General features: G+C 42.0%; 1 protein-coding gene across 1 annotated transcript in view; it reads right to left on the reverse strand.

Moving 5' to 3' along the window:
* Positions 1-23,829, reverse strand: part of HGSNAT (heparan-alpha-glucosaminide N-acetyltransferase) — a gene marked incomplete in the record, with an annotated part of 974,112 nt that overhangs the window by 557,918 nt on the left and 392,365 nt on the right. Inside the window, 1 exon segment of the mRNA XM_044059525.1 lies at positions 12,657-12,726. Within this exon segment, the coding sequence (XP_043915460.1) occupies positions 12,657-12,726 (70 nt within the window).

Raw genomic sequence — 23,829 nt, forward strand, 5'->3', positions numbered from 1 at the left:
TGTAGGTTCTTCCAGCTGAATGAGAGGGCATCCACTTTCCATGCTTGCGGATGGTACTCCTTGTGCAGAATATTTGTAGCTGGCAGTTTATTGGGGATGCAAACAGATCTATGTCCGGGCTCCACCATTTCTGTGTTATCATTCTGAATATTTGTGGATTCAACTCCCATTCATGGGGATCCATGATGTTTCTGCTTAAGTCGTCTGCCAGTGTGTTTCTCTCTCCTGGCAGGAATTGCACTTGCAGATGAACTCGAAGGTTTACAGCTGTGTTCCATACGGTCATAGCTTGTCTGCATAGGGGGTAGGAGTGAGTGCCCCCTTGCTTGTTTATGTACCACATAACTGTGGTGTTGTCTGTCTTTAGTAGTAGTTGTCCTGGATGCAGCAGGTCCTTAAAAGCTATAATCGCATTTTGTACAGCTAGCATATCTTTCTGATTGATGCGAAGATGCCTTTGTTCTGCGGTCCACGTGCCCTGAATACATTTTCCTGCCATGTGTGCTCCCCAGGCATAATCAGATTCATCCATTGTCAGTGTTTGCCTGGCTGTGGGTTGTGTAAAAGGCTGTCCCTTGTTGAGGTGACAAGCTTGAGCCCACCATTGAAACTCCTGTTGAAGGCAAGGGATTAGTGGTATAACTGTTTCCAAACTTTGACAGTGTTGAGACCATACATTCTTTAGGTACCATTGTAGTTTCCTCATATGCAGTCTAGCATATGGAATTAGTAGTATGCAAGATGCCATGTAACCCAAGGCCTGCAGAATTTTACTTGCAGGGAGCTGGGTCTTTGTTGCCATCAATTGAAAGTATTGAGTCAGTTGTCCTTGTTTGTCTGACGCGAGATAAGCCATCTAGGCCGTTGTGTTCAAGCTGGCACCCAGGAATATAATCTCTTGTGAGAGCACTAGTTATGATTTCTTTTCGTTTACTGTGTACCCCAGGCAACTTAACTTTTTTACAAATGCCAGATGCTGTAGAAGAATGTCCTTGCTCTCTGCTTGAATCAGGCAGTCGTCCCAAGTACGGATAAATTTGAATTCTTTTCTGTCTGCAAAATGCAATTACTGGTGCCAGGCACTTTGTGAAGACCCTGGGCACAATAGATAAGCCAAAGGGCAGTGCAGAGAATTGGTAGTGCATTGAGCCATCTATGAATCTGAGGTATCTTCTGCAGTTTTGTCTGATTGGGACATGCAGGTATGCCTCTGAGGTCCGAAGTCACGAGCCAAGCTTTCTTGCCCAGCATGGGAAGAAGCAGCTGTAATGTCAACATTTTGAATTTCGGAACATCCAGGTAAGTGTTTAGAGATGAAAGATCCACAATGGGCCTCCAAGCTTTCTCCTTTCTGGGTACCAGAAAGAGTCTTGAGTAAAATCCTTGTCCTTGCTCCTGTGATGGTACCTTTTGAATAGCTCTCATATCCATGAGTGCTGTAATTTGTTTTTGAGCCTCTGCGCATTGATTTGGTGGCAGACTTGGCATTCCTTTTAACCTTGGTAGAGTGTGAACGTGGAACCTGTAACCTTGAAATACAATGTTGAGAACCCATTTGTCTTTGGTAATCATTTGCCAATTGTGGAAGAAGAGTACCAGTTTTCCTCCCAAGGGGGCTGCCAAGAAGTATTTGTTTGGCAGCTGTAGTGTGAAGTCATTGGAGCTGCTTTTTATATGGTTGTGGCCTGTCTTCCCCTTCTTTCTGGCCTGATGCAACTCATTGTCGAGGCCTGTAAGGACTTTGTGTTTGACCTCTACCTCTTGGATGTCTGTATCTTCCCCTTTGAGGTCTGTCTGTAATTGGAAAGGACCAATTCTTAGTTGGCCAGTTTCTGCTAAATCTAGGAGGTTGAACCTGTAAGAAATCCTTCACTGTTTGCATAGATTTTGCCTTATCCTCCATTTTCTGTAATACCTGTTCTAGCTTAAATCTAAACACATCCTGCTGCAAAGGTGCATCCAATAATATTGCTTTAACATGATCTGGTAACGTATGTTCTTTTAACCAAGCATGTCTTCTAATGCCAGAGCCTGTAATTGCTGCTCTGAAGGAGGCCTCTAGAGAATCAAAACCACATTGCAAAGTATGCTTTCCCACTTGTTCAGCTGCATACAATAAATCCTGCATTTCTTTAAAATTAGGAGGATCTGATTCTGGAAGCATTTTTTGTTTTAACTGAGACAGTAAAAATTGCTGATATTTTAGCATGTGAAACTGGCAATTTAAGGCTCTCATTGCTAAAGTTGCAGACGTACATACTTTCTTTCCCCATCTGTCTAATGCTCTGGAATCTCTGTCAGAGGGAACTGGATTCTTGGCTGATGAGGCCTTAACTCCTTTGGGTCCCTGAGAAATAGTTTCAGGGTCAGCGACAGGGCTTTTATACAGAAATTTATGTGAGTCAGGGACTCTGTAGTATCTGTCAGGTTTAACAGGGGCTGGAGGTAAGGAATCAGGATTTAAGCTGGATTCAGTATAATCATCCACAATATCTAACACTGGCGGAATAGCAAGGAGTCTGTTTTGAGGTAATAAAAGGAAGTCTCTGAGCCTTTTCTTGGACTCAGAGTAATCCTGGCCTTCCCAGTGGAAATGCTCCCTCATGGTATGTAGGGCTTCCCTCAGCATCAGAATCCTCATAAGGGGGTAAAGAGTATCCTAGGCCTGAGGATGAATCAGAAGAGATGGACACCTGGTCGGATGAGTCATAGTCTGCATCCTGTCTAGGCCTTTTATCAGGAGGGGATTGGGACCCCCTGATCAGAGTAATTAGGTCTTCGGCTATTGCCCTGGTCCATAAGGGATGTAGGTACCACCCCCAGGTGTGAATCTGAGATGCCCCCATCCACTGAGTCAAACTGCGTTTGAAGAGGGCAAAGGAAAAGCTCTGCTTAATAGCTGAAAGGCTGTTCCAAAGAAGGAGCAATCTCTGAAACATATATGTCTCTCCAACATGTTTTGTTTGGGTCACTAAGTTCAGATCCCTGGATCAGGTGACCCTCATGTTGTTTGTCTTATGGAAATATAGCAACTCCCTCAGTGCTGGATCTGGGAGTGCCTTGTAGGTCAGGCATAGGTCACCCCTTAATAGTTGGTAGGAGAAGGGAGCAATGGGCTACGGCTTTTAGTCTATCCACATATGACATGTTGTTTGCACCCTGTAGTTCCTTTGTGAGGAACTTCTGAGGTTGTTCCAGCTGCTGTAAGTGTCTAGTTACGTACATGCCAAACAGTGTACTATATTCGATTATCAGTCTAATGAGGGCTGAGTACAGCGGGACTATAATTTCCTTGCATCTGGATGCCATACCTTTACTTATACGTTGTGTGACATACGACTTCCTCACCACTGTGGACACATGGCAGTCAAAGTTCAGGGTACTGTGTAACTAGATCTCTCATCTTTGAGTCTACTCTTAGGGTTGTGCTACTGATGCTGTAATTTGCAGGGGAAATAGACTTCCCAAAGGGTATGATTATGCATTTTTTCTCCATTTAGTTTAGGCCATGGTTCTGGTACTAATCATTTGTGTGATCTAGATCCTCACGAAGGATATCTACATTACTGGGGTGTTCAATGATTGCTTTTCCTTGCAGTTATCACCAAACTTTGTCAACCAGAGGCCTTGTACATTAGCCTCGACTTCAGCAAAGTATATTCTGAACAGGCTGGTCCCAGTACTGAGCCCTATGGCACACCACTAGTAACTGGCCTCTTGCTGGATCTGGATTAACCCACTTTAACCACATGTCCTGTCCATGAGCAACTGACTATCCATCTGGTGATGTAGGGATTTACGTCCAGTTTTGAGGGTTTATTTATAATACCCAAGTGGGGAATTGTGTCAAATGCATTGGCCAAACTGAGGTAGGCATTATGTACTGTTTTACCCTCATCCATGGCTTTAGTGACTTTTTCAAATAAACCGACCAGATTCAGTTAGGCATGACCTGCCCTTGACAAAGCTAAACTGGGTTGGCTCCAGTGTTTGGAGGTTAAGATTTCTTTATCAGGTCCATGATTTTTTTCCCACGACCTCACATACAAGACAATTCAAACTTATGGGTTTGTAATTTCCCATTCAGTAGATGGTCCTTCTATTTAACATTTGTTTTACCAGGATAATCTGACTAGACAGCTAGTGTACATTTTCAGCGGAGTCCTGGGGAGAAAAGCTCCAAGAAGTTACAATGTGAATACATTGTTATTAAAAGAATAACAATAAGTGTGGTTATTAAAGAATAGCAATTAGTAGGATGTGGTTATTAAAGAATAACAATTAGTAGGATGTGGTTATTAAAGAATAACAATTAGTAGGATGTGGTTATTAAAGAATAACAATTAGTAGGATGTGGTTATTAAAGAATAACAATAAGTGTGGTTATTAAAGAATAACTAAGTAGAATGTGGTTATTAAAGAATAACAATTAGTAGGATGTGGTTATTAAAGAATAACAATAAGTGTGGTTATTAAACAATAACAATAAGTAGAATGTGGTCATTAAAGAATAACAATAAGTAGAATGTGGTTATTAAAGAATAACAATAAGTAGAATGTGGTTATTAAAGAATAACAATAAGTAGAATGTGGTCAAAGAATAACAATAAGTAGAATGTGGTCATTAAAGAATAACAATAAGTAGAATGTGGTCATTAAAGAATAACAATAAGTGTGGTTATTAAAGAATAACAATTAGTAGGATGTGGCTATTAAAGAATAACAATAAGTGTGGTCATTAAACAATAACAATAAGTAGAATGTGGTCATTAAAAAATAACAATAAGTAGAATGTGGTCATTAAAGAATAACAATAAGTAGAATGTGGTCATTAAAGAATAACAATAAGTAGAATGTGGTTATTAAAGAATAACAATAAGTGTGGTTATTAAACAATAACTATAAGTAGAATGTGGTCATTAAAGAATAACAATAAGTAGAATGTGGTCATTAAAGAATAACAATAAGTAGAATGTGGTTATTAAAGAATAACAATAAGTAGAGTGCTGACATTTTTAGCAGTCATGACACTTGAATGCAATAATAGTAGTTGGATAACAAGTGGTAGAATGCCAACGTATAAAAGGCAAAAACAGTCAAATGCAATACAATCTCATAATACAGTCAGATGATCACAAATCTTACAGTACTAGTACAATATATGTACATAGGGTACTCAAAGAAGGTACATATTTACAATATTTACACAATATACAACGCACATAGGTAGACCACAATGACAGTGAAAAATATGCATCACAGGCCTCAGGGGGTAACCTGCCTACAGTAGGGGTGAGGATTCGTGGGGGGGGGGGGTCACTGCAGGTGCAAAGAGGGTTAGCATAAAGGTGAGATTTAAGAAGTCTTAAAATATGTTTGTGCGATTTTGTAGCCTGAGGTCAGGAGGGAGGGTGTTCCATGCTTTTGCGACCTCATGAGAGAATAGGGCATCTCCAGAGCTCTTCTTGCATGGATTGACTTCAATCAGGGCTTTATTACTGGATCATAGTTCCCTATTGGAATTGTGAAAATTTAACATGCAAGCTAGGGGCAGGGGTTCTCTCAGGATGGTGTAGAACTTGATGAGCTATGTTGAGTTGGTGGTAGCTTAGTAAGTTTGGAAAGTCTAACCAGTGTAGTTTAAGCAGGGATCGGCAGTGGTGGGAATGTGATTTAGCATTGGCTGCAAACCTAGCTATCTTGTTTATAGCATGTGGAGAGTTTGTTCAGGTTGGTTTTATTAATGTTAGTTAGGAATTGGGGAGGCATAAAGTAATGTTTATAAGAAATGGTTTGAGCTATGGCAGTCCTAAACTTGGAGGTTAGGAACTGTTTGTTGCGACTGAAGCATCTTAGCTTTTTGTGGACTTTAGAGATGGTTTGGGATATGTGTTTATTGTATTTAAGTTGTTGATCAATTGTGACACCTAGTAGTTTGGCCTCTGGTACTGGGGTGACGGGGTGCTGTTGGCTGAGAGAATGAAGAAAGGTTTGGTCATTGGGCTTAGTTGGGTGTCATAGCATTAACTGTTTTTTTGGGGGTTTAATATCAGTTGGTGATTGTTTAGCCAGTTCTCTATCTCAGTGAAGGATTCTTGTGGTTTACTTTGTAGAAGTTAGATGTTGGGTGCCGAGCAGATTAGGGTTGTATCATCAGTGTATTGGACAATATCAGCTTGAGTGGATGCTAAGTGGAGTTTGTTTGTAAATATGTTAAAGAGAAGGGGGCCTAAGATTCAGCCTTGGGGGACACCACCACGTGACAGGGAGTGGGGGGATAACGAGTTGACCCATTTGACAGATTGTGAACGGTTGCTTGGGTAACTTGAACCAGTGCAGAGTGGGATTATTCAGGTAGAGTTTGGAGAGGCAGGCAAGGAGTTTATTATGGGAAACTGTGTTGAATGCCTTGGATAAGTCTAGGAAGGTGGCGGGGACATGTTTCCCTTGGTTCCTGTATGAGTTTATGGTACTGCAGAAGTTAAGGCAGTGGTGGTGCTCTGGGATGGTCTAAATCCATGTTGGGTTTTAGACAGGTTGTTGGATAGTAGGTGGGTAAGGAGTTGGTGGTGGATACATGTTTCTAGAATCTTTGATAGGGGTGATTAGGATCTCAATAGGACGGTAGTTGGAGAGGTCGGTAGCGGGGCCACCCTTGTGGAGGGGGATAAAATATGAGGTTTTACTATGAGGATGAAACAGTGCTTTCAGTAACAGATCTATTAATTACTAGGGCGATGGGGTAGGCAATGGCCTTGGATGCAATTTGGAGACATTCGTCTGGTAGACTGTCGGCAGTGAAAGTGGCTGGTTTGAGTTTTGCTAAGAGTTTTTGAATGGTTGACGTTGGTACTGGTTTGAGTGAGGAGGAGGTAGAGTTAGTTTGGCATTTTGGGGGTTGTGGATGACATATCATTTACGAGTTTCAGTATGGAAGAAGTAAAACAGCTGTCGAAGTTTGAGGCTACGTTAAGGTCTGTGCCTTCGATGTTTGGTGGCGGTATAGTGGCTTTTCTGGACTGAAGGAGGTTGTTCACTGCAGTCCAGAATTTCTGTGAGTTGTTACTGCATTTCCTTTGTAAGGAAAAATAGTGATTTTTTTTTTGTCCATCTTGACCTGCTTTTTTGCTTTATTTCTAAGTTTAGAAAAGGTTTGCCTAGTTTCGGGTGTTTTTTATTGTCATGAAATTTTCCAAGCTTTATCCCTATCCTTTAGGTTACTGCATGCCCTAATTGTTTTGAGTGGGGTTACATGGTTTAGAATCTCCAGGAATGTGGATTTAAAGTATTCTACTGCATTATCCAGGGGGAGGGTTTTGAGTGGAGCTCATTTGCAGGATTTTAGGGTTTCTGAGTATTGTTCTGAGGGGAAGCTTTTTCAGGAACGGGTTTGTAGCAGGGAGGGTGGATTGGTTTATGCAGAGGGATGCCTGTTACTGTCCTCCGCTCCACTGGGGCAAAACCAATCCAGAGGCTGTGGTTTCATAGAAATCCTAATAGGCTTAATAAGGCCTGATTTAAGCCGTTTAAGAGGCAACCTGGTATATCAGGCTCTACGGAAGCCATGTTTTATCTTCAGAAAGAATGCAGTGGCAACCTGTTTTTTGGTGATGAAGTGGTGCAGGGCATTTCTTGGGGAGAACTGGGGGTGGTGAGGAGGTGAAATTTGAGCTGAACATCAGCCAGCAGATTTGCTATATCTTCTGGCTGAGTATAGGTGCTGCCATCTACAACTAATTCCCACCATTGTTGGGTGATACCCTTAAGACTGCAGACATAAGTGAAAAATGTCTTTTGGGTATCCTTAGCTTTGGAGGCTATTTTTATCTCAGTCTGCTTTCAGAGACTTGACTAATTCCCTAATTCACTTCTTTAGACTAACGAAGAACCATCTGCTCTGTAGTGCACACCCCTTACTTCTTGAAAGGATTTTCATTGTGTTAATACAAGGGGTCCACCAGGGTGGCTTGTTTTTGTGGTTTGACCCTAGTTTATTTCGGTCTGGTACTGCTGATTCTATGCAGTTGTTTATATGATGACACAGGGCTTGTGTGCATCCCTCTGCATAGGTTTCTGTGTTTTCTGGATTTGAAGGAGCCTGGAAATTAGCTATGCCACCCTTAATGGGGGGAGTTTACCTTAGAAGTTCTTAAAGTTTGTAGGGTTAGGTGGGGGGAACTAGTTTTACCTTGACTTCAAGGGAGACCGCTATGTGATCTGATATTATCATCCTTCCTCATTCCAGTCACTATATTACAACTTCCCACCACCAAACACAATCCTTCCTGAAATATAATTAGTTTTGCCAACACCCCCCTTACTCTTTTAGCTGTCATTTTCAAGGGCAAGAAAACAGACTACTGTTTATCTTTACTCCAGATAACCATCCTTTTATTTCTGCAAACATATTTTTCAAGTCTTCTACTGACTCCTCCTTTGTAAATGGAATGTTTTTCTTCACTAACAACACAGTTCTATGCAGTTTACATTTCCATGTGGCTCAAACTAAGACTAAATATTCTCCTCTGTTTAAATCAGTTCCCTATTCAGGCCAGTATTTGTCCAAGTCTGGTCTTCCTGCTTCTCATTTCTTCACTTCTTTTATCAATATCCCCCTTTCCTATTTCTATACTATATATATATATATATATATATATATATATATATATATATATATATATATATATATATAATGTTGTGTGTGTATGTATATGTGTGTGTGTATAGATATATATATATATATATATATATATATATATCTCAGTAAATATCAATCAATAAATATACACATACATACATACTGTCCTTGCTTCCTTTCTTGGAGGCATTCCTGCTCCATTAATAAACACTTCCACAGACTGCTTGTTTGCCATAACTATGACCATAACTATGACAAGTGCTATCAGCTCACTCTGGGAGTTATCCTTTGTTTACGGCTCCCTCTCCTTACTTATTACTTTCTCTGTTTCTATTTTTACAAGTTCTTCGGCAAATAACACCATCAGGGAAATAGTGCATTTATTAACACTGGGCCAGAGATGAATGCAGATAATGTCTCTTCACAATCCCTCATCCTGAAAAAAATTGGCTTACTCAAAGATTCCTCCATATTTGTGACTTCTACTGTATCCTTTTTATATTATTCATACCTTGGGCAACATTTCTATGGGTCTGAATTTTGTGGGTAACTATTTGTTTAACTCTCCCTCAATAGGTGATTCAATCCCTCCATACATCTTTTATATTAAACACAAACTTAATTATTCAAGGTTCTTCTGTTTAGCAACAGAATTCCTTTTGTCCATCTAATGGGTTTTCTTCAGACTCCAATAGCCGATCTTCCCCATGCAGACTACCAACTCTAAACACTGGCACATTTATGCCATCATGTCCACCAATCTAATAATTGTGTGTTCTGCATGCTCTGCTCTTCAAAGCTGCTTTCAGCTGCTGCTACCCATCCCACCTCTGCTAGTTTGCTTCTACAAATTGCTCAGTTTAATCATGTATTTATTACTTTTTCTCATGTTTACTGCAGCAGCCCATCAACTTAGCTTGGCATCTGAAGATCAGGAGAAACCTGCTTTAAGAAATTAAGGAGCAACATCCAACATTGCCTTGAAATTCTTCAAAACAGCATCTCCCATTCAGACTCAACAGATATTCCTAAATTTATACTGAAGACTTCTATTCAAAGCCCACAAATCCTTGAATCCCTTACTCCCCTATTAACAAAAAGGTACACTTACTGAGTGTACCGCCCAAGACTATAATTACTTCTTCCATGGGGCCTGACAATATATCTGGATGCCCAATAAATTGTACTGAGCATGTCCTCACACAGCCATGCTTCAACCTAAGTTTAGCTACAGATATCAACGTACACTAGGTTCATAGGTTGGTACTAGGCTATCAGCCCTAGGGCCCATAGAAGTCTAGCCATAACAATTCCCTGGCGATTTCTTCCCACACTATTTACTTCCCTGGACCTCTGTCTAGCAAGGCAACTGACGTGATCCCCGGGGTGAATTTCCTTTCTCCCATCCAATCGTTAAGGTTCCTTTTGAAGAGGGCCAGAGGCACTCTGCTCGACATGTATGGGCAATCTATTCCGGAGTCTGAGGAGTCTCTGGGTCAGGAACCTATCCCTCCAGCATGTTTTGTTTACTGTGATAAGGTTTAGATCCCTGGAGCATGTGACTCTGAGGGATTGGGATTTCTTTAAGTGTAGCATGTCCAACAGCTCTGGGTTTGACATGGCCTTGTATGTTAAGAAGAGATCGCCTCTGAGTAGACTATATGTGACAGAGTATAGCTGGAGTTTTTTAAGGTGGTCAGCATAGGGCATCTGCTTTAGGCCGGTGATTCTTTTAGTGAGGTATTTCTGCGGCCTTTCCAGTTGTTGCAGATGTCTTGAGAGGTGCATACCAAACAGGGCGTTGTATTCTATAATGGGTCTAATGAGGGATGAGTACAGTGGGACAATGACCTCCTTTTTTCTGGATGAAAAGCCCTTAGTGATGAGGTGTGCCACATAGGATTTCCTGACTGTTGTGGCGATGTGGTTATCGAAGGTGAGACCACTGTCCACCTGAGTCCCTAAGTCTCTTATCACACTTTCGGTGTTTAGTGTACTGCCACCTATATGGTAATTCATGGATACATGTTTTTTCCCCAAAGGGGATAACTATACATTTCTTGGCACTGAGCTTGAGCCCATGGCTCTGGCACCAAGCATCTGTTTCTGTAAGGCCCTTTTGTAGAGTATCCACATAATTTGGGGACTCAATAATGGCTCCCAGTTTGCAGTCATCTGCAAACTTTGTTAGCCAGAGTCCCTTAGTGTTGGCCTGTACTTCAGAGAAGTAGATGCCAAACAAGAGCGGTCCCAGGACAGAACCCTAAGGTACTCCACTTGTCTGGAGCTGAATTTGGAGTCTGCTACTTTTACAGTGTGGGTTCTATCAGTAAGCCAGTTAGCAACCCATTGGGTGACGTAGGGATTAATGCCCAGCTTAGTAAGTATCTATGATTCCAGAGTGGGGGATGGTGTCAAAAGCCTTGGCCAGGTCTAGATAGGCTGTGTGGACCACCTTACCCTTGTCCATGGCTCTGGAGACTGATTCGAAGAAGTCAATCAGGTTCAGGAGACAAGATCGGCCCCTTCACGAACCCAAACTGGGTGAGATCCAGTGTTTGAAGGTTGCCAATGTCTTTGTTTATAAGTTCCATGATAATACGCTCCATGGCCTTGCAGATAAGGCTCGTCAGACTGATGGGATGGTACTTTCCAGGATCCAAGGTGGATCCCCCCTTGTGGAGTGGGATAACTGTAGCTCTGCGCCACTCAGTGGGCACGAAACCTGAGGTGAGGCTATGATTAAACATAACACTTAAGTGAGGTGCCAGTTCATATTGTATAATACTAACTTTTTTCCTCAGATGCTAATTTGTCTCTAAAGCCATTACCCTGCGATACAGTTTCACTATAAATTCAACACTTTCTTGCCTCAGTACCACATGCTGCAGTTGTATTTACTTCTGTACCATTATCTGCCTCTATATAGTCAGTATACACTCTACTCACTTGCTCACTTGTAATAAAGTCTACATGGTGCATCCCTGTTACAGCATCCCGTACTACTGTAATACATAAATGCTCTTTGTTCCATCATAAATGTTTATTACCTACTGTTGCTGTACTCATTTTTACTTTGATACCAGATATCTGTGTGCATTTTTTATCATGTATTATTCATACTGTATATTACATTCTTTGACTATCTGTTTTAATATTTGTAAATGATCCATCTGATAATGCTCATGTTTGAAAATATTTCTCTCAAGCTTTTCTCCCTAGGCCTCCAGTGAAAAGGGGCTTTCAACCTAGTCAGATTATCCCAGTAAACAATTGCAAAATAAAAATAAAATAAAAGGTTTTATCCCTGAAAGTTGGTGCACCACGGTGGTGATGCCCCTATACAAGGGTGGGCTTTACTATCAACCCAGGGAATTGCAGACTTATCAGCTTGACAAGCCTCATTTGTAAAGTCATGGGATGCATTACAGCTGACCTCAAACTAGGACATTAAACATCTTACTAGGTTTGACCCTCAGCACAGTGGCTTTGTCAAGGGAAGATCTTAATGAATCTGGTAAACATCTTTAAGACCGTTAGACAGTGGTCATGCTGTGCACATAGCATACCTTACCCTGACCAAGGAATTTGCTGCTGTATCCCAATGCAGGCAATGTAAGTAAGCTAATCCCTACATGGCAAGATTGGGACCAAACTGGCTAGAAGACAGAACCCACACAGTGGGAGGGTCAGGCACCTCATCAGAAAGTATGGAGGCAACCAGAGGTTGCCCACAGGGCTCAGTATTGGCATCTCTGCTTTTTAGAATGTACTTCTACAATCTGCAGACCAGGAACCAGGGCCTCTGACAAACCAAGTCTGCAGATGACTTCAAAAAGAGTTTGATAACACATCTGCATCCCTCCAAGAGAACAGATATATGGATGGAAAGAACCCACTTGACACAATTTCTTCTAATACTCATGAAACCAGTAATCTAAATAAACTGTATATTCCTACAATTATCTTCACACTTTGCAAACACACATATAATAATTTAAAACGTCTGTTTACTTACAGAATTGATGAGTCGTTCAGTCTCCCTAGGGTGCAGAACTCTCTGTATGAAATTTCTGATGGGGTTTAGCCTGTCCAAATTAGAAAAACAATGTAATTATTAAACAGATGCACTGTGTGTTAATCTTTCAAATCTGCACTGCAGGTGCATGTTAGTGGGCAGACTGAATAAACACAGATTGTTCATACAATGGCTTTTGGATAAATTGTTGAAAGCTTTACTTGTGAAGAAGGGGTCACTGCAAGTAAGCATTTTACTTACCAAGTTTCAGTAATGACACATTTCAGTACAATAAATACATAAAACAATCAAATAAGACAGTCATAACTACAGCACACAAATCAGTTAATACACTAAAAATAAGTCCAGAATGATTTTGCACATTTGCGGGAATTTGCTATTGACAATCAACTACCTGTCAATTCTAGAAAGTTTTCATTTATGTTTTTTGGTACCCCTCAGAGACAGCACTCACAAAAAAACTACCTACCATTACTGACCCATTAAGAACTAAACTCCAGAATACCTCTCAAAGGTATTTGGGCATTACGCCTAACCAGCATTTATCTTTCATCATTTACACAGAGCTACAAGTTGCTAAAGTCATCATTCAACTTAAAATTACACAAAAACCTTTTCTTCTAACATACACAAAAATCTCTTCTTCTAACAAAGTAGAATTCGCTTTGATGCATTAATATACCTCTCCAATAATGACTTCAACTTTTTTTTACTAACACATTTTTTATGCTCCTCAGATGACCATCAGTGGACCCTGGTACCTCCCTTCAAACACCGGGTCTACCTACCCCTGCTGGCCTCAACTGAACTAACTCTGAATAAGGGATGGGGCAAGAGAAGATATCAAGGAGTCCCAGCTGTGCATCATACTGCTGCCAGGAGTGTTTTCTTATGTCCCTACCCCACACATGCTCCAGTGATGCCCTGTAGGTAGGGCATGCAATGAGTGAACCATGCCAGTTTGCTCATTTCTTAATGATACCCCGCTCACTCCCAAGGACTCCACAGTTGTTTCCACAGCCTCAACCAGGGGAAGCTAACCATTATAATGCCCTGTGCACATGCTCCTCCCTCCTCCACTCCCAGGATATCTCCCCTGTCAGTGCTTCAGATGCTCAAGCCACTAATCAATCAAACATGGGTTGCCTGGGCAGTAGTCAGGCACTGGTCATTTTTCACTAATGCAACTGGCTTTGTTACTGACAATACTTTAAAGCTTGTTGTGGTCTTGAAATATCCTACTACTTAGAATGTTTTTGTAGCTTTACTATCTACACCATAATAAGGTTCCAATGCCAGTGAGAGAGTGCCATTTTTCCTTCTTTAGAAATCACATTACCATAGCATTACCAAGTTTATGTATAAAGAGCTTGATACCTTCCAGATTATGCAGGACTGCCATGTCATGGACAAACAGTATAATCTGAAACCAGTTTGGAAATTCTTACTGCTAGATTTTTGATAACATTTGTTTTGGATGGCTGCTATCTGCTTGAAGTCAGGTGTTTGCAAAAGTAATTCTTCTAAACATGTTCAATAAATAACACTTTTTTGAATGGTTATTTCTGAGCTTCAAATATAAAAAAAAGAACGCTAGACCAAGCAATCACATTTGTAGAAAAACACACTTCTGAAAATGCCTACATGCAGACAGTTGCCACCCAGCATAAAATGACAAATGTTATCAAAACTCGAGAAGCAATTTCCAAATTACTACACAGGCATGTTAATGCATCAAAGATTATTCCACAAAACAGCGATGTATAGCTGTGGCTTCTGCAACTAATGTAAACATACTGAAAACAGCCTCCATGTGGTAGTTCCCGATTACGATAAAATCAATAGGGGGTAATAAATAATTAAAATTGTTTATATACTGATTACGATCACTTAGATAAATGCGTTACATGTGCTGCAATTTACATGGGTAAATCCAAAACACTTGCATCAGAGAATTTATGAAAGAATAGTTGTGTAAAATCTTACCATAAGCTTAGATGTTCTTTTCTTCCATGTTGCAGTAATACAAATTCTTGAATTATCCTCTACTTGCTACCTAAACGTCCAGCCAGTATACAAAAGCTTGTAGTCACTGCTAGATATGTCGGATGTCTGACGTTGGCCAAGGGAGCGTGGGCCAAAAAAAGTGACATCTGTATGTACCTTTCCTCAGAACTGAACACCCCAGTCAGACCCCAGTCCCAGGACAGCTGTAAATCCTGTGCTATCCAAGAAGGAGCAGTTTAGATGGAAAGGAGTGGGTAAGGAGGGAGGGAATAAATACTGCAACATGAAAGAGAACATCTAAGGTTATGGTAAGATTTTACACATATTCTATGTCCTTCTATTCTCATGTTGCAGTATTACAAACTCTTGGGTGAGTGCCAAAGCTTCCTGCTGGACTGTTAGCATGTCCTCAGTGTAAAGGTGTCTAGAAGGGATCAAAATTCTATTAGCCACAGGGTTAAATTCAGAGATTCCAGATGGGGATGGATTAGGGATCCCTTGTCCTGTGTGAGAAAGTCCACTCTGTAAGGTAACTTGTGATGATTTCCCCTGGTTAAACGCAGGAGGAGGGGGAATCAATGCTGCCTTGGCAAAAAGGGAGTCAGCAGCAAGATTTTTAGTTTGTCCTGCTGGATCTTCAGCACAACTTTTTGAAGTAATGGGAAGGGATGGAATGCATATAGAAACACCCCCTTCCACGAGATTGAAATGGCATCTGTTGCCCTTTCTAAGGGACTACGTAGCCTGGTGCAAAACAGTGGTAGCTATCTGTTCAGATGGGAGGCAAACAGATAATTTTGTGGTGTGGTGTACCCACCTGTGAACAATGTCAGAACTGCGACATGGACCTGCTCAGTGTGCCTGTCTGAATATTCTGAGCTGAAGGGATATAACCTGCTGGCAGGGAGACTCAGTCTTGGGCCGCCAGGTCCCAGGCTTGAAGAGCAAGTCTGCAAAACAAATATGAATTGGTTCTACTCTTTGTTCACATACCATAGAACTGTAGTGTTGTCTGTGAACAATTTCAGGGGACCTTGTTTTAAGGCATAAAGGAAGGCTGTCAGGACAATTAGGATAGCTTTCATTTCCCTGATGTTGATGTGTTTCGACCTGAAGATGTGTGACCAGGTGCCCTGCACTTTCAGGCTGCCCAGAGTAGCCTCCTAGCCCAGATCTGAGGCATCTGTGTATATTTCCTGAACTGGGGCAAGGGGCTGTAATGGAAGTCCTAGGTTGAGTGTAACTTGGTTCAACACCACAGAATCTCCTTTAGGGAAGGGAGGAAGGGGATGCCGAAGTCCAAGGGCTGCGACTGTTGGGTCCATGTGGACTTCAGGTAACATTGCAATTCTCATGCGGAGTCTTGCCAGAGGCAGCATGGGCATAGTGCAAGCCATACGACCCAGGAGTCTGAGATGCTGTCTGGCTGCCAAAACAGTGGCTTTGAGAACAGAGGACAGATATTGACTCAGGGTTTCCACTTTTTGGGTTGGAAGGAATGCCCTCATGACATCTGCCCTTATTCTGCAGTCTAGTAAAACTTGGTCCTGGGAAGGAGTCAGGTTGGACTTGGGGAAGTTTATGTTGAATCCCAGTGCATGCAGGACTGAGATGAGTTGGTTCTGTCAGGATCTGGAGCATTCTGCCTTAATCAGAGAGGTCATCCAGGTATGGAAAATGTTGAATCCCATGGACCCTGTAATAAGCAACCACTGGAGCCACACTTAGTGAAGATCCTTGGAGCAGTAGAGTCTAAAAGGCAAGGCCGAGAACAAAAAATGTAAGGAACCAACAGCAAAAACACAAACATTTTGTGTAGTTGGACCTTATAGGGATGTGAAGGTAGGCATCCTTTACGACCAAGGTGGCTAGAAATCCCTGAGGCATCAGTAAAGGAAAAAAGGAAAAAGGGTCTGAAGAGTAAGCATACAAAAGGTGGACACCTGTATATAAAAAAAAAAAAAAAAAAAAAAAAGACTTAAGGCAAGAGAGATCCAGGATAGGTCTCCAAGGTCCATCTTTCCTGGGAACTAAAAGAGTCTTGAATAGAATCCCTTTCCTTTTTTTGCCAGAGGAACTGGCTGTATGGTTCCTTGTGAAAGGAAGCTGTCTATGACTGGCTGGAAAAGGGGAAGTTGATCTTTGGGTTGCTGGGGAATGCCTCTGGGAGAAGCAGAAATGATCCAGGTCATCAAGTAACTCTCTTCTATGATGGAAAGGACCCACCTGTCTGAGGTAATGTTTTGCAAAACCGGAAGACAGTGAGAGTGCTTTAGAGACACAAGAATGGAGTCTGGAGGGGGCGTAATGAAGGCAAGTAGTCACAGGCTCCCTGCCCTGTCCTGAAAGAGAGGTTTCTGGCCAGGAGTTTGAGCAGGCTTAGAAGGGGGTCTTCTGTTTCCTAGCACCTTTTCTTGCCCTAGAATGGGAAGCTGGGGTAGAGCGTTTCCTAATGAACTGGGTCTTTGAGGGATAGTTCCTATGAAATTTGGGTATAGGCGAGACGAACAGGTGTTTCAAATCCTGCAGTTCCTTCCCTTTTTGCTTAAGGGCCTTAAAAAGCTCAGCCACTTTAGACCCAAAAAGGGCAGGGTTATCCAGGGGTGCATCCAGTAATTTGGCCCCAATATCAGTGGGCAAGGTGTGAAGCTTTAACCATAAATATCTTCTAAGGACTAAAGCTGAGGCTGCAGCAGATCTGGCCGAGGCTTCTGCAGCATCATAGCTGCATCTAATTGACTGTCAGGTAACTTGAGAAGATAGGGAAATGAGACTAGAAATTCCAGTCAAAGATGGTGATTCTGGCAGGTCAAAAGAAGCAAGGCATATTTGGACATGTGTCTGGTAATTTACTGCCCTAAAGGCCAGGGTAGCAGAAGTATATACCTTCTTACCAAGGTGCTCCATGGCCTTATTGTCCTTGTCTGTGGGAAGGACAGAGGTAGAGGGAAGTAGTTTGAATGACTTGTTTGCTGAGACAGTGGCAAGGTTAGCAATGGGGCATTTTATTAAAAATGTTGTCCCTTCAGGGACCTTGTAAAATCTGTCAGACCTTCTACGGGCAGGTGGTTGTCAATCAGGATTAACACAGGCAGCATTAAAAGAATCTAAGAAAGCCAGTAACACTGGATGAGTTGCAGAAGTTGCAGAGCTTTACATCTGCAGAAGCTCATAGTATTTTATTTTGATTGACATTTCAGTTGAGTCCCACTGAAAATTTTCTCTAATTTTAGAAATAGTCTCCCCAAAGATGAGGTCCTCTCCTAGGGAGTCAGCAGATTCGTCCCCTGGGGAAGCATACCCAAGAGGAAATGGCATCTAAGAGACACAGGAGAGAGAATCCTCCAAAGAGGAGTCGTCAACTTCAGGTTGGATAATTTCCTCAACCTGAGGCCTGGGACTGACGGGAGGACCAGCCTGTGGGGAAACGGGCATGGTAGGCCTTAGGGCTATAAAGGTATAAACAGGCTCTGTGAAAAATCCTGCCAGTCAGGTTGGCTTTCAGCAGGAGGTAAGAGATGTTTTCTTTTGCATTTCTTTTTAAGTTAAGGCCTAAAAGGTGTAGGCCCCTAAGGAAGGCCTGGTCTCTGAAGGAGGCCTAGATTCTGTTTGCTGGAAGCAGTAGAAGGGCCTGGTCTATGCAGCCATACGAAGCTGAGGTTCCCCCTCGTCCTCACCAGGTGACATCTGGCAAACCCTACATGGGAGTGCCTTCTGCCTAGGTCCTGCGGCCTCCTGAGGGGTAAGCTGCTATATCTGTTTCGGTAGACTCTGAATGTTCCTCCAGGCAAATGTCAGCCACAGGAGGAACGTCAGGTGGAGGAGGGGCAGCAGCAGCAACTTCAGGCCTGGAAACCTTAGCCTTTTTTTTTTTGGGTGGTTCTATGGACTGACTGGACGACCTTTCTATCCGTAACGCTAATCGTTTAAGATGGTAATTCTCTAAGTAAATGTTCAAGGCATAAAGATAAATGCAGAGCGTCTTAGGGACGACAGCCTGACAGATTGCGCAAGTAAGGTGGTCACGGTTAGGGCCTAGATATAAAAGGCAGAGTTCATGGGCATCCTTATGGGCAATCAGATGACCGCACTTGCACTTTCCCTTCCTGGTTGACACGAAACAAACAGACACGCAGTGACAAAAAGGAATCAGAAACAGCCCCAACAGGGTACTTATCTTAAAAACTTGAAGATCCGATGGTGAAGACAGCAAGAAGCGCTGACATCTGACTGGTGGCAGACAAGTTCTGAAGAAAGGTACTTACAGACGTCCCTTTGACATTGGCCTAGGGAGCGAAGGCCATAAGATGTCCCACGTACCTAGCAGTAACTACAAGCTTTTGTAAACTAGATGGACATTCAGGTAGCAAGCAGAGGGTAACCCAAGAGTTTGGAATACTGCAACATGAGAATAGAAGGACATCATATATGCCCCCAGTGCAAGACACATTTATTCAGAGCTTCCCTTTGCCTGGCTTAGATAACTGTGACTACAAGACTGATTGCTTCTGCAACCATCTGGACCAACAAAGCTGATAAATTTTTTTTTTGCACTTGCTGTTAGTGCTATTTAACATTTTTGTGCTGCATTTATCGATCTGGTTGAATTTATCACAGTCTTTCAGCCTGCTCTTGTTAAAGAAATTTGTCTTTTTGTTACTAAACTGCTCTTGGAGTGTTTTAACAGTATTCTGATATTTCCCAAACCTCATCCGATAATGCAGCAGTTCTGATTTTGCAAGTTTTCCTGAGTTTGACAAAATATTTCTAAGTTTTGCGAAGTTTGTAGTTCTATATCTACACACTTTTTTCTGTATTTGTGAACATTTGTCAGGGTTCCTGAACTTATTTCCAAGGATTCTCGATACTGTAGGAGTTCTGCTTTGTTGTAAAGCATTTGTTACTGCACGTGAGCTCAAAACCAGTTTGTTTTAAATTAAGAGGGTTTTCTGCAATCTGGTGGGAGCAGAGGGGTGATTCAACCCATCTGAACTGGGAACTGCTGGTGGAAAGCTTACTGTGTGTTATCTTATTGGCCTGAGGGCTTAACTATGTAAAAGTCTTTCAACCAGCTTGTATAAAAGCCTCGTAATTTGCACAGTGCGCCAGTGTGGTTACTTACCCTATGCCTTGCATATCAGCAAACCTCCCCAGTTTAAAATCCTCTATATGAAATGCTCTCCACAGTCTCAAACTGCTTGCAGCTGCTTGAAGAGCTGAAAGTTTGTGCAAAGGACAGCACCACTGTCGGTCATCTAAGATTACACTACTAAACACTCTCGCTTAGACCTTTAAGGGACTCTACCCTACTCCTTCACATCTACTAAGAATCTAGTATAATGGATAAGCACTTCCGGTCATCTCTGTTTCTGGCCTGGTGGATATAGGCATCCTGTCTCATTGTCTGTTCTAAAATTAAATTGTCTGTGAAAATCACAATGAGTGAGAGATGCAGATACACAATGTCATTGGAGGCAAACTCACATACACACACACACAAGAAATGCAAACCAGGTTTTTAGTATTACACTCAAAACACTCACTATCAATACCCTGTGCACACTCAAAAACACAGCAACTCACACAACACAATGAAAATCATAGTAACCTTGCTTCCAAGCCCATAAGGCAACATACCACACAGTCAAACATTCTAGTTATTGGGGATTCCATTGTAAGACAAACTGTCTACCTTACTGGGATGACAAGGAGAAGATCAAAGCTAGATGTCCTTCTGGAGCCAGGATTCATCAGATCACACATGCACTTAGGCCTATAAATCACAAGTACCAGTATGACAGAGTCATAGTTCAATAGGGCATAAACAACCTAAGATGTACCTCACTGGACTATATGAAGACAGACAGAATGGAGCTCTCTGAATGTGTCCCCCAGGCGGTTATGAATCTAGCCTTCAGTAGCATCCTACCTGCATCAATGATGCCACAGTACCAGCAAAAAATGACCGACTCCAACAATTGGTTTAGTTTTCGGTGTCACAATAAGGGGATACAATATTGGTCAGCGTGAAGAGACATGCTAGACAAACCATGATGGTATGCCCGAGATGGTTTGTACTTGTCACCACTTGGCTTCTGGATATTGACAAAAAACTTTATCTATCCCCATGCCTTTTTTTAGTCCATGCCAAGTTGTTAAACCTTCCAAAATAAAAAAATCACTCAAGACTGTCTAAAGGTACGGCTGCTCAACACTAGAAGTTTAAATAAAAAAAAAAAAACTGCACTCCCTGGAAGCACTCCTCACCCTGGAAATCACAGACATATGTGCGGTCACCAAAACATGGATCAGAACCACAGAAAGTACCCAGACTATCAAAGGCTACAATGTCTATCATTTGATCCCCCTCAGCTCATGATAAAACAAAGGGAGCAAATGTCTCAGTGCTCATAAAGGACAAGTACACTGCTAGCCTGATCCAACAACATGACTCGCTTGAGCTACTCCATGCCCAGCTAACCAAAGATGCAACCTCCTATCATATCTTTGCTAGCTACAGATCCCCTAACATAAGTCTGGAACCACACACCTCCTACCTAAACCTACTGGAATCACTTAACATTCAGCCTAACAATATACTTATGGGCGACTTCAACTACCCCTCCATAAACTGGGAAACATACAACCTGTAATCACTTGCTCAGAGTCTTTTAGATTTTATCAATGCAAATAACCTGGAGCAACCAGTTGGCTCCCAAACAAGAGGTACAAATATCCTAGACCTAGTACTCACAAACATGGGGGGATGCTGCTCCATCCTGTGCATCAACTCCTCGCTAAGATCTGACCACAAAAATTATATCTTTTAGTACTGAAACTAACCTCGAACCCCATCAAACTCCAAACCTGTTAAGAACTTTGCTAATGGGTGTAAGTGTTGCCATTCATGATTAACTGGGCACATTGCTAAGCTTTTGTGTACAGCTCAGAGTAGGCCTTAGTGTCATCCTGGTTGAAGGAGCTTGGAAGTTTAACAAGTACTGCACAACCACATTCATAGCTGCACAGAGGAGGCAGTACCTGTCAGAGTCAAACCTATGACTACTGGCAAAAATAAACCACCCTGGCGGACCCCTAGCATAAATAGGCTATTCAACAAAAGGGGAAAAAAATCCTCTGCAAAGCCAAGAAGGAACAGTCTAAACAGTACAAAAATACTAAAAAAACAAAATAGACAGCTGATAAAATCTGCCAAAGCAAACTATGAGGCAAAGATAGCCTCCCCAGGTGAAAGAAAAAAAAAGCCATATGGTAATGTTCATAACCTTAGGGGTATGCTCAGCAATGTGCCCAGTTAATCTAATCATTAATGGCAACACTTACACCCAGGCTGACACTACAGCAAACCTGCTGGCCAACAAGTTAATTTCAACCCCCCTCCCCCACCAAATCATCTCCTACTACACCCAAAGAAATACATGCAACTATTCCCCTACTGGTCATTACAAGGGAACTGCACTTACTAAAGCCAAAAAAGCAGCCTCAGTGGATCCAGACAGCATTCCAGGATGCTTCTTAAATAGTTTAAAATAGAATCTATCAAGGCCACTAGAAACCCTCTAAACACAGCCTTCAGGATGGGCTTTGTCCCTGAGGAATGGAGGACTGCAACAGTCATCTCTCTGCACAAGTGGGGCCCATCAACTGAGCCAGGGATCTACAAACCTAGAAGCTTGACCAGTCTTACCTGCAAGGCCATGGAGAAAATTATCATGGACCTGATCAATAATGACTTAAGAACACTCCAAAAACTGGACCAGACCCAATTTGGCTTTGTCAAAGGGAGGTCTTGTCTGCTCAATCTGGTTGACTTCTTAGAGAAAGTCATTGGGCCCTGGATGAAGGTAAAAGGATACACACCACTTATCTAGACCTGGCCAAAGCTTTGACACAATCCCTCACTCTGGGATCATAGATAAACTTACTGAGTTAGGCATAAACCCCTACATCATCAGATGGATAACCAACTGGATCAATGACAGGACACATGTTTAGATAGGTGACTCCATCTCTGATAAGAAACCTGTTACTAGTGGTATCCCACCCACAGGGCTCAGAGTTGGGACCCCTCCTGCTTGGTATACACTTTTCTGAAGTGAAGGCCAAAGTTGGGAGCCTCTGGCTCACCAAGTTTGCTGACAACTGTAAGCTGAGAGCAATCGCTGAATCGCCAAATGACATTGACATCCTACACAGGGCCTACAAATAAACTGGTGCCAAAACCATGGTTTGAGACTAAATACTAAAAAATGCATAATCATACCCTTTAGTAAATCAAATATCCCTACAAATTACAACATCGACAGCATAACACTAAAAGCAGACTAACTGGCGAGGGACCTAGGAACACAGGCACATAGTAACAAACTTTGACCACCAGGTAGCTACAGTAGTAAGGACATCTTACTGTGTGGCTCAACTTATAAGTAAAGGCCTGGCATAAAGATTAAAGGAAGTCAAATTGCTATTGCACTTGTCCCTCATCAGGCCCATAATAGAGTACAATGCTCTCTTCTGCATGTACTTAACCAGGTACTTGCATCAATTGGAGCAGCCCTAGAGGTTTCTCACTACAAAAAAACAAAAGGTGTATGACAAATCTTATGCAAACCAACTAAAGGACCTATCCCTTTACTCAGTCTCATATCGTTTATTGACAGAGAACTTTGTGCCTGACCTACAAGGCATTCTCTGATTCAGCCCGGATGAAAGTTTTACATATTTGCAAGAAAAATTATAAAAGGGTCACGAGCTCCATGGACCTGAACCTTACTTATGACTAACACACTTGCTGGACTGAGAGAATCATATCCCCATAGGCTACCTCATCTATGGAATAAACTTCCCTTCCCTCAATCTCTTTTAAAGGAATTTGGATAAATGGATGGAGAACCATATATTCACTCCTGGGGTACTGCCCATATCCCTTATGGACACAGGCAGTCTGTAAAATGACCCAGGGCTCCAACACCCTAAGATCCACTACCCTGATACTACCCCATCCCACATCTGGGGAATTAAGACACAACATTGTCACATCCTGGGTACTACTGCCTAGGCTTGTAAAGGCTCTTGTGCTATTAGCCTAGTAAACACCTATGAACATATGACAGAGACACAGCAT

The sequence above is a fragment of the Protopterus annectens genome, chromosome 17.part0 (genome assembly GCF_019279795.1).
Source record: "Protopterus annectens isolate FY-2018-M chromosome 17.part0, PAN1.0, whole genome shotgun sequence".
In the NCBI taxonomy this organism is placed as follows: Eukaryota; Metazoa; Chordata; order Ceratodontiformes; family Protopteridae; genus Protopterus; species Protopterus annectens.